This window comes from Dromaius novaehollandiae, chromosome 8, assembly GCF_036370855.1.
Source record: "Dromaius novaehollandiae isolate bDroNov1 chromosome 8, bDroNov1.hap1, whole genome shotgun sequence".
In the NCBI taxonomy this organism is placed as follows: Eukaryota; Metazoa; Chordata; class Aves; order Casuariiformes; family Dromaiidae; genus Dromaius; species Dromaius novaehollandiae.
This window is the reverse complement of record NC_088105.1, coordinates 10,140,483-10,151,987: the sequence shown is the minus strand read 5'-3', so window position 1 is coordinate 10,151,987 and position 11,505 is coordinate 10,140,483. Positions and strand designations below refer to the sequence as shown.

General features: G+C 37.4%; 1 protein-coding gene across 6 annotated transcripts in view; it reads right to left on the bottom strand.

The window, feature by feature from the left end:
- The window catches only part of RALGPS2 (Ral GEF with PH domain and SH3 binding motif 2), a 186,807-nt gene that overhangs the window by 60,817 nt on the left and 114,485 nt on the right, over positions 1-11,505 (bottom strand). For all 6 annotated transcript variants that reach the window (XM_064515623.1, XM_026101044.2, XM_026101042.2 and 3 more), the window contains 2 exons: positions 6,520-6,612; positions 2,084-2,210 (listed from right to left, as the gene is read on the bottom strand). In XM_064515623.1, the coding sequence (XP_064371693.1) occupies positions 2,084-2,210; positions 6,520-6,612 (220 nt within the window). The remainder of the gene's footprint in view (positions 1-2,083; positions 2,211-6,519; positions 6,613-11,505) is intronic.

The window sequence follows — 11,505 nt, the reverse complement described above, 5'->3', positions numbered from 1 at the left end:
AGGACATTCTTCATGTCATTAGGAAGAATTCATGTTGTATGAAACCAGATAACAAAACATTCTTTAATTGCAACTGGTCTCAGCAAAGTGCAAAGACAAACACTTTCCTCCCTGCTCCAGGCAGAAAGGAAATACACATTTGACTTCAAAAAAAATGTCAAGTCAAGCCCAAAGCTTCTTGTCTGACTTTTGTTGTAGAATAAGTTGCTACTGTATTTAAGGGGTTCCTGTTAACAGAACAAACTCAAAATACTGTTTTCCAACATTTTTACTTTTTTATATATATACACATGCACATATATATATGCTTGCACAAAAAGCAATCTTTTTTAAAAAATATCAAGCAAATACATTAAAGCATAAAGATTTCTCTGTACAGCATTAAATATTAGAAGACCATAACAGCAAGGGACAGAGTGCCACATGATTTGAAGAAGTACTGACAGCAGGTTGGCTTGAGACTTTATAATCAGCAAGGAAAAGATTTGGGCCTGGCCTCATATTTCATAAATCATAATATCTATCTGTAAAAGCTTCTGGAATGCTAGAAACTGCATTTCAGAATTATACAGTGGGTGTAAGTGTTATGTGTGTACACACGATGGGAGAGCTGCAAAATAACAGGCTGAAATCTCATTTCCATTATGCTTGGCTGCTGCTTCACCCCTGTTAATTCAGGCCTAGTTTTAGCAGCTACGTCAGCAAGCCGGGTAGCGTGGGATAGTACGCCACACCGGCAATTTTCACACAGGGACTTCAGACAAAATAGGCTCATGCTGAGTCTGTCACACTTCCATTCTAGGCGCTACCAACCACCCACTGCTGAATACATGAAAATATAGGGAATTAACAACTGTTAAGATCACGCTGGCATTGTTGGATTTTTCTGGGAGCCACAGAGTAGGGAAGCAAAAAGATGACAGAATGAAGAAAGAACTCCACAGGAATGCTTGTGATCAAAACTATTATTGGTTCTCCACAGCCAATGTATTTTTCTAATCAAGCAGAAAGCACATAAAAATTCAAGAAACTTCACAAAGCATATATATCATTTTAGATGTATCATTCCAGATTCTAACGTCAGTGAAGGTCTTGCCCCTTACATCAACCTTGGAGCAATCAAAACACCATGACAGGCACGTGGATCTCAGCATAAAGAATGTCAAGTTAAATAAAACAAATAACCCAGCTAAATGAAGAAGAAAAAACGCAAAGACCCCCCAAAATAGGCTTCAGTAATGAAGGGATTAAAATTTCATGAGCTTTAGTGACCACAGGAAGGCATCTTGAATGTAAATAGAAGAAAAACCAGTACTGGTAAAAATATCAACCCTTTTTTCTGGAAAAGGAAGCAAATGGATTTCTTTCATTTTATGTAACTACTAATATCTTATGATATCAAAGAAAAACTACATAAACTTAAAAGAGCACACTGATCACTAAGCAAACTAAAATATTTCAAGATGTTGAGCAACACCAGATTATCCTTGGAACAAAACCAATACATATTAAACAAAAACCTATTTATCAAGTTTGCCCAAATACACAGCACCATCACTTACTCATAATTATTCCATGTAGCTGAACCAGGAATGACAATCCAATTTCTCTTGTCACTAATGCAATCAAATGTAACAATACCTGCAGATTTTAGCATGTTTCAAATCCTAAAATCTACATTAATCTCACAGGTTGGTGATTTATAGCTTTTCATTATTTAAAAGCCATCATTACTGTAACAGTAAAGTATTTAGTTCTTGAAGAGCACTACCAGGCCTAACAGTTTAAGTACTTCTCCAGAAGTCAATCACCACATCTAAACAACATAAGGGAAAATAATTTCTTAGAAAACTGATACTGTATGTAAAACCTGAATTGTTTGGGAGGTTTAACAGAAATCTTTCTGAAACTAGGGAAGCTTTTTCTTGCCATATACAACATATCCAAATCAACTAGATAGTTGTAGATTCTGTGCTTATGTACTGAATTTCATATACTGCTTAAGAGATGGTGTTCCGTTTTTGTAGCCATTGGAGAAATATGGCTTTTCTTTAATGCTTCCCCAAGAAACAGTTCAGCTTACCTAAATAAGGGATACATGGAGTCATCTTCAAGCTGCTGATATAGTCTCTAAGCCTTTTGTAGTTATCTTCTTTACTCATAACATACTCCAGCTTTTCAAATGTGGCTTTATCCTTCCGACTCAGTAACTACAAAATAAGGAAAAAATAGGTGAGCTAAGGTTTGATCACTATGATTTCTCTTTTGCCCTTAAAAACATGGATTTAATTTTAATAACCCTAACCCCCCCCCCTTTTTTTTTTTTAAATAAGACATCTTTAAAATTATAGCATTTACTCTCTAAGGATGAGTACTTTGAGAGTCTACAGAGAAAGTCAGCAAGTTTGGGAGTTAATTTTAAATTAGGCTTTAAAAAATTAGTAAGGTGTGTTGGTGTCCTAGAGGATCCTTCTGAAACACCAGTTTTCCTAAGAGTCACCTAACTGAAATACGTTGCAATTTCATGTGCTGCCCACTTCTGCAATATTTTAAAGCACTCATTTATTCACTGTAATTATCCATAAGTTAATGTTTCTTATTTAGATGTTGAGAAGTTTTCTTCTAATCCAGTTTCACAAAACCCCAACTTCCAAAATATGTTCTCTTTCTTCAATTGAGAGCTTTCTCAAAAAGTTATTTTTTCAAAACAAAAAAATAATAGCATTAGGATCTGACAAATACCTTTCATTAAACTACAGTTTTAAAAACAATGAATGCATATACATGCATAGCCACTAACTTGATGGTCTGGAAAGGAATAAGGATTTGATCTGTTTTTTTCTCTCCAGAAAGCTATGACAACTTGACTACAGACTGCATATCTTGTTCTGCCAATAAGCAAGCAGCGGAGTTGTGGTTACCACAGGAACCTCCACTTAGAATACAAAATTTAAAATAGTGCATCTCCTTCATTGTCTCTCATTCCTCCCCCACCCCTTTGACAGAATTAACAGCAACTAAGCGCTCTGTAAGACTGGGAAACCAAGGAACATGGGACACATCTAGCTGAACTACTACTGCAAAACCACATTAAAGGGCTTTACTTTGATTTAGAGCTAAGATTTAAAGAAGGGTAGAAGGGTAAAGAAAAAAGTCTTTTGGCAAAAGACTCAGTGTTCTAGTCTCCAAGTTGCAATTTTGCCACCATAAACACTCCCCAATATTATGTAAAATTATGTAGGTACAGATCGCTAAGTTTTTACACACATTCCCTTTTCTCTTTCAATTAAAATTGACCTATGTGATCACCAGTAGTTGAAATGAAATGCCTCTTCTGTAAAGCTGTAACTTCACTATTTAAATAACAGCTCCTTCTAGCTATGATTTCTATACGTTCGTCTTCATTAGGATAACTAACACACTGGCAAACTGAACACCAGCTTTCAGAAGAAAGTCACTTTTAAAGAGGGAATTGTTTTCCGAGATACACCGCTCTCTGACGTTCCAGCAATTTACATCTTTTGCTTTGGCACCAATATTCAGATGAGCAGCATCTCGTGTTTGGTAAGACAGCAGCTATTGCCAATTCCAAGACAAAGAAACAGAGACACATGACAGCTTTCCAACCACCCAGACATGACATTTACCTTTTGAAGTTTCTCAAAGATGGCTTATAATAGCCTAAAGTATTTTGCCTCCATTTAGCATCTGGAAGGTTTGTATGTAGTTTTGTAATTTTTTGACTGAAAGGTATGACAAGACTAACAGGAATAATAATGGTGTAAATTTAGACTGGAATGAAGTTAACTGCATTTTCTTCAAAGTATGTCGATTTGCACAATCTTCTTCAAGTCTGACGCATTAATTCAAGCTCTTTAAATAGTCTCTAAACAAGTTATTCTCATCTGAATTTCCCTTGTGCTGATGGTACAGCATGCATCATGTCTCCACTTCCTCTGTTAATAGGAAAGTGCAGAGAACCCCGACAATATTACAAGCATTGCCATGGGGGAAAGGGCCCAGTTATTTCTTCCATTTTGGAGCTGTTGCTTTTTCTAAATGATCTTTCCACTGTCTCTTCCGGTATCTTATGCTCGAAGGATGCAGAGAACATTAGACAGATGTACATATGCAGAGGCAACAGAAGCAAAGACAACAAAAGCAGTTTACTTTTACAGCAGCAGGGAAGGATTCAGAGCCTTGCCGACTACTCCCTCTCCGGTTAGAGCACTCCAGGACTGAAGAGCACCTTTGTGAAGTGCCAGAAAGGAGGGCTGGGGTTTAAGGGCTCTGGTGGAGTGGGACAGAATTCACCTCACCTAACTTCAGCAGTCTAATACTTACTCGCTTATGTTGTCCAAGTCCAAGCTAGTCATCTATACGTCCTTTATATTAAAGGGAGAGAGGTACAGTCTCAGGAAGTTTCACGATTATTTTCAAGCGTTGAATGGGGCAAGTCACCCATTAGAAGTGCTTATTACTTTCCACAGACTTCAGAGGGAACATAGGCAATGAACGAGGCAACTTTCAGACATGTTCGGACATACTTTCAGATGACATGAATTGCATCCTGTATTACTGACATGAGATTACTAAGCAAACATTTAACGGCTTCCTTGAATTCTCAACTCCATCACAAAAAAGTGACTTTTCTTTTGAGGAAGTAATTATATTTACAGCAATTTGCCTTACTATGTCTAAAGTTGAGATGATTGTAGGTTGCTACAAACTCTTGCCTTCCTGAATGAAAGCACAAGGAAGATCACTACCGTAACAGTGTTTAGTTTGGAAACGGGCAGGAAATGCTTCCCTAGCTGAAGATTTTGGAAAGTTACTGCATAACTTGTTTAAACGACAATAATAGCTTGGTGTCCCTTTTCACATGTCTCTTCTTCCTTTTAATACAGAGAAAGCCAAAGGCTTAGAATTACTTCAAAAATTTATAAACGGAACTTCCAAGAGAAAGACACCTAAACCAATCTGCAGTACACATAGCTAGGAGCTATCCCTGCAGCTTTGCAAAGGCTTAAATAAAATGTAAAGCGTAGATTTCCTTGGGATTGTATTGGAAATTAAACACACCTGCAGAAACGTGGCATTTCAGAGGTCAAAAAGGACTAACTTGAAAAGAATCAATATGTGCCAACAGCACAAGGATAATCCTCACAAGAGGTGCAAACTAGCACTTGTGGCGATGCAAGAGAAAAACTGGGGACTCCCAGTCCTGAATGGCATAACCATATTAGTTACTACTATGATTATGTTAACATAAGGGTATAGCAGACACTCCCTTCGAGTCATGCAGAAAAATCAATTTGGCATCACAATTTTATAGAGCTGTTGAGGCTGCCTCAAAGCATCTAAAGACAAAACCATAAAAACAGAAGTTCCCCTCCGGAACATTTTGAAAGGTTAACTTCATTAAGATTTCCTTAGAGAGATTTGGGCATTTTGAGACAAAGAATGTCAGTCTTAATTATTCATTTGCAAAATGAATCACACACAATTCTAGATGGGTTAATCTTAACAGGAGTTATATTCAATTTTGGTAATCTTGTTCAGTTGATAAATGTGTTATCTTCCAGTTATTCCTGCCTTGGTAGGGGAAGAAAGCAGATGAGATAAAAAAAAAATCCCTTGTGAATTGCAATGCAAAGATGCATTGACATGTCTGGTTTGAAAATTTTTAGTCCTCTTTTTGGTGATCTATTTATATGAATGCCTTGTAGAGGAATTCCAGTCACCTTATTATTTCTGTCACACTTGAAAATGTCAAAGCTCATCTCTTCTGTTTATATGGCTCGATAACTACACAATGTATGGCTGAATCAAGCTCAGTATTTTCCTTAGCTCTGTGATATCAGTGAGTTATTCCTGAAGTTCTACTGATCAAGGATGCAAGCACACAAAAATCACATTAACATTTTAACCAGAAAATAGGTGTCAAATAAAAGTGTTTCCAAAGAACAAAATTCTTTCAAAACTGTTAAAAAAAGAAAAAGAAAAAAAAAAAAAGAAAAAGCAGACATGCAAACATTGTTTAGTGCAGCTACTGTAACTATGAAGATTATGCTGAGCACACTGGGCAAGATAACTAAATTTAATTATGAGAAATAAATCTTTTTACGGAAACTGAATTGGAGTTTTTGGACATCTGTTCTCCATAGAAAAAAATTCCAACAGTATAAGCCCCTAAATGATTAAAATATGAACCACTTTGGCATTCAGGATTTTCCAGCAACTAAATACAAAAAAAGCTTCTGGCCAAATTAGAAGCCTCTGCATTTAGTAGAATCTGCAGGGAGCTATTTTTCAAAGGAAAATATTTCTATGCCAGAATGGAAAAAACTCAACAGGAAACCATAGACTTAAGAGGCACTAGAAACATTATGTACACAGCACAAGAGATCAAGAGTATCTGTAATAATCATCGTATCCTTGAAAATAAGCTATAGAATTATTATAGTTTTTTTTTCAAGAATAAATTAAAAACCTTCCATTGTCCTGCTGTTTACTTACCGCCCACGTTTTAGTCAGCCTGAAGATCGGGGCACTCTGTAGGCCTGACACAACTGCCATGAGAGCATGCAGGTTATTCAGCTCATACAGTTTCTGAGGACAAAAATATATACAGTAACAACCAGCATTTCAACTGTTGTCAATAATGCATACAGACTTGATAATGATCTAAAAGTACATGAAGCCTTTTCAATACAGCAGCATTTTGGAAATTTTGTACGCTATAAATTGATAATTTAATTATCATGGACTGATGCGCACTCATACCACTTTTTATGGCACCCCCTCCCTAATTTGTCAGCACTTCACCTATATGATTTTGGATGAGATCATATTAGCTGATTGATAGTTCAGAGATAGCTCATAATGCATTTTTGTCACCTCTATTTAATTCCTTTAAAAAAACTGGGGGGTGGGAGGGTCATATCAGAAGTGCTGGAAATTTTCTGGCATTCAAAGCCAAAAAATTCCTTTCATACCATCAACAGAATTTTCAAACTTAACATGCTAAAGAGGATAACCCAGGTCGGAATGATGCAGTCACAATAGTATTTAAACATTGTAAAATACATTTGGCACCACAGGGTTACAGAGCTATTGATACTGCAAAGCACCTAACCAAAAAAAGAAATTGTTGCAGGATGAAATCCAGTGGGTAAATTTTGAAAAGTACGTAACTGGAGTACTGCTCTCAGAAGACAATTCAGGGGTCCAACAACTAGAAATAGCTAGTGGAAAAAAGCAACGATAACAAAATCAAATGCATGAAGCATCAGAACAACAGAAGTAATTTTCTTAAAAATCTACAAAACACCACAGAGAAGTATGTTTTCTTTCATATGTGGAACTTTGCTCTTTTCTCCTTTTCTTTTCCCTCTGTCCCCCAAACCAATCTGCCTTGGCCAACTAATCATTAGTACTACTGTCATGAAAAGTTTCAAAATGCCTCAGGAGAAAATGCTGGTCCTTACACTTCTGTGCATCATCAGTCATTCTGGCAGCTTTGAGCACCTAGAGAACAGAATTACATTCAGGGATTTTTGGTGGGGCACACACAAACTGAGGCTTCACTGCCACCAAAAAAAGTATTAAACAGAAATGGATATTCAATCACAGTATTGCAAGGCCTGTTTAATCCTTTTAGGAGATTCACCAAGGTAGATTAGGATTACAGACAGAAACACGATACAGGAATGAGGAACCCTTACTTCCCAGAGCACTGTGGACAAAAAGTAATGGAGTTTCTCTTCCCTGAAACCCAGCTTGCCCAAGCTTTCTTGGTCATGAGGCCTTTCATGAGATAACAGGACAAAAACAGGACTGATTTAATTTGATTTTGAGTAGTTGCTGAATAGAAGGGAGACCTTATTTTTGGAAGGCTGAAAGGGATATTGCAAGGGTATTTTTCTACCTGATGGTTTTGAAGCAGGGCAAATGCGTCTCACTAGTTAACACAGTGCCAGAGAACTAATAACTTACAAAAACACCCATGCCATCAAGCTGCAAGTCCTCAAAAGTATTACTCAAAAATGCAGCATGTAATGCTTACTAATGGGCCATCTCAGCAATTTCACAGCAGATGCCCAGAACTCTGCAGTTCTAGCGTGTGTAGTGGCATCGTAGAGTTCCTTCCACACCTCCCAAATAGACACTTCTCTCTCCTAATCCTCTCAAATGGACTCATTAATAACTACGTGTAAACAGCAATCACTATTTTGTGGGGTGTCAGTGTGGTGATCGTCACACACTGCAGCCCTACTCTGCTTCCAGGACGCAGCGTTCACAACCACAAAGAGACAGCAGAAACGCCATGTGGTCCCTGGCCTTCCAGCATCTCCACCAGGATGGCTCGGAGCAAGTGCTTCCTATCACATTCTTTTACAGGAACAGCAACATTTACAACATATGTCTACGTTATCTTGTGATTGCTTGTGGGATGAGACTCAGAAATTTCTAGAGGTCAAAATGAAAATTTAGTAGTTCTGGTTTGTCCAGACATTCACACAATAGCTCACTGATTTCCACATGTGCCAGACAGGACAACAAAGTTCACATCCTGAAAAGGGATGCAGGATAATAATGTGGCTGATTAAAAATGAAAAAAGGCTTTCCTTGCTGCTGCCAACATTGACGCAGAAATCATAGCTACTCATGACAGTCTGGGAACTTCAGGGGAAGACAACTATTAAGTCCAATTAGTTCATGCATAAAGCAATATAACATGAGATACCATTAAAAGACCACTAGTCATACAGTAATTAGATGGTAGTCGGTACAAACAAGTTCACTGCAGAGTGGATTTACAGCTTCCCTGAAGAAAAGTTAGTGTGAGACCTGTGGCACAAAACTGCTTTGATAATAGGTTTGGCGTAGACAGAAAATCCTTCAAAGGGTGGTAGCTGCAGTGACTTCATGTTAGCAGCCATACATAAGCAAAGCCAAGATAATACATACAGTAAGTAAACTAACAGAGATATAAAGACACCCCATATACAGTTACAAGAAGCAATAAACTGTAATTTTACCATGTATAGCTAAGCAGGGCTTAATCAACTTCAATTGTTAAAGCACATAACTGTCTCAAAAAGATTAGCATTTCAGCAGAAACTGCTGCCTGTAGCCCACAGATCAGATCGAGCATGTTCAGGGTGGGGTGGCTGTGGGAAAGCCTGCAGCACCCCGCATTCCCAAGCGGTCTCCCATCCAAGTACGAACCAGGCCTGACCTGCTTAGCTTCCAAGATCACTTCTGTGCTATGGTCATTACAGGTGAACCCGTGTCCTCTACATAGAGACACTAACTGATCATCCAGCAAATTTTTTGTACATCCATTTCAAACAAAAACCAGGTTTTTTAAATCCACAAGACTAAGATACATTAAGTCTCACCAGATACCCAAGAATATTTTAAAGAGATCCTTGGCGTCTTTTCATTTTTAGTCTCAATCATTATGGCTGCAGCATGATTATTGAGCAAAGCCTGTGAAATCCTACCAAATTAACTTTGCCCCAAATGTATGTAGTCATAGCCTGTAGGAGTAAAACACTGCAAATATTTATTAGGTCTTATTTTTTCTGTTGCTAAAGGAATAATTTCGTTTCCTAACAAATATTCAGACTTGGAAGAGATTATCACACATCTGCTGATTTGCAGAAAGTGGCAAGTTATTAGCCTACAGTAACTATTATGTAGCTTGATTTAACTTTGCTTTTTAATGACTGTTGAAAGTCTAAACTAGCTTGAACCTGAATGCACAAAGGGTCAGTTGATGAACAGAGTCTGAGCCCTCAGTCTTTATCACCAACAATATTTTCCTTCAACTTTATTAAAAGTTGTACCTGGCACTATGTGGGGCCACAAGAAAAGACTGTAGGTCACTTGCTACATTGCATCTCCATATCAACAGACCTAATCCTTGAGCCATACAACCTTAAATGTCATCCACTCACTTTTGCAAAGAAAAATAGAGAATTCAGAGGTCTGCTGGGATCCTCAGCTTTCCCCTTTCTTTCATGCCCCTCTGCACCATCACTGGCGCACCAACGAGCAAGTCTGGCCAGATGCAAAGGCACTTACCCTAAACTCGACAGTCATCATAGCAACTCTTAAGAACAACTGCAGTGCACAGTATAGCAGTGCACCTCCATGCAAGAAAACACCTCTCTTCAATATAATTTTGAAATTCAATAATATGCTTCCTAAAATTATATTTACATATAAGCTACAGTATGACTTGTGTAATAAACAATTAGCTGATTTTCAGGATCCACATAAATGTTACATAAAATTGAATATGCAATACTAAGGCTTTACCATAAGTAAAAATAAGTTCACCCATAACAAGAAAATCTGTCTCCATGCAAACTCAAAAAACCACCCACGTTTTTTTTTAAACTAGACTCTTAAATGCTATTTGTCCACTTCAGCAAAGAAATCTGAGAATTAATAGAGCAGTCTTGTGACACATCTCACTGAGGTAGAGTCCAAATTTACTTACAGTATTTGTTGCTATATACCAAACAGACTGAACCTTTCATGACTGAAACGCAGCTTTTTCTTTGATAAAAATTCAGTCAAATTAGGCAGAGCTAACACAAGTAGAAATGGGTAACAACTTCAGAAGTTGGAATAGAAGCAACAAAATATATTGGGTCAACTAAGCCCTTTGCTTGTAGAAAAAGGCTCAGCATGATTGTTTAAAAACTTAATTTTAACATCTTAATAGAAAACTAAGATCTGTGACAATACCATCTCTGTCTTAGCAGCACAGCGAGGTGCTAGATTCAGGAAAGACTGACTGGTAACATGTCCCAGTTATAAAGATTTTTTTTTTCTTTTTTTGAAAAAACACTTGATTTTGCCCTACATGTTTTCCAATTAACTGTTAAATAAGATGGATGATCTTAGTTAACAAGTTCACAGCCAGAAATATCATGTACACAAAGCCCCTTTTCATCCATAAGGGCTGCAACTTCAAGCAAACAACATATTGGAAAAAAATAGATACCAAGATAATTAACAATTTAAAAATCATTTTTAGCAGGTAACCTGCAATGGTCACAGAAGTTAGCTGTAGTCATCACCAGCCACCTTGTGACAGCAAAAACCTGGGGAAAAAAATCCCTCTTTACAATATAACAAGCAAGTTTCATTATGTTTTAAGGGCCAGGACCCCGGTTAATCTACACTTAAGTGAAGATATGCTCACACTTTTCACCTAGGTGTCAGCGGTAAAGGGTTTCAGGAAGGTATCACAGGATAAGAGCTAGGCAAACACTGATACCGCCAACTCTACAGCCATCTGTTATTTCACCTCCAAAGTGTCTTCTGAGTTAGAATATATTTTTGAAACCATGTTTTTGAAACAATATTTATTAGGTTGGTATTAGCCATGCCACAATTGCAAGAAGAGGTAACAGACTCTCCCTTCAATAATAAAAGCAAAAAAAAGCTCTTCAAACAGCATCAGAGCAGGGCTGATTCTAC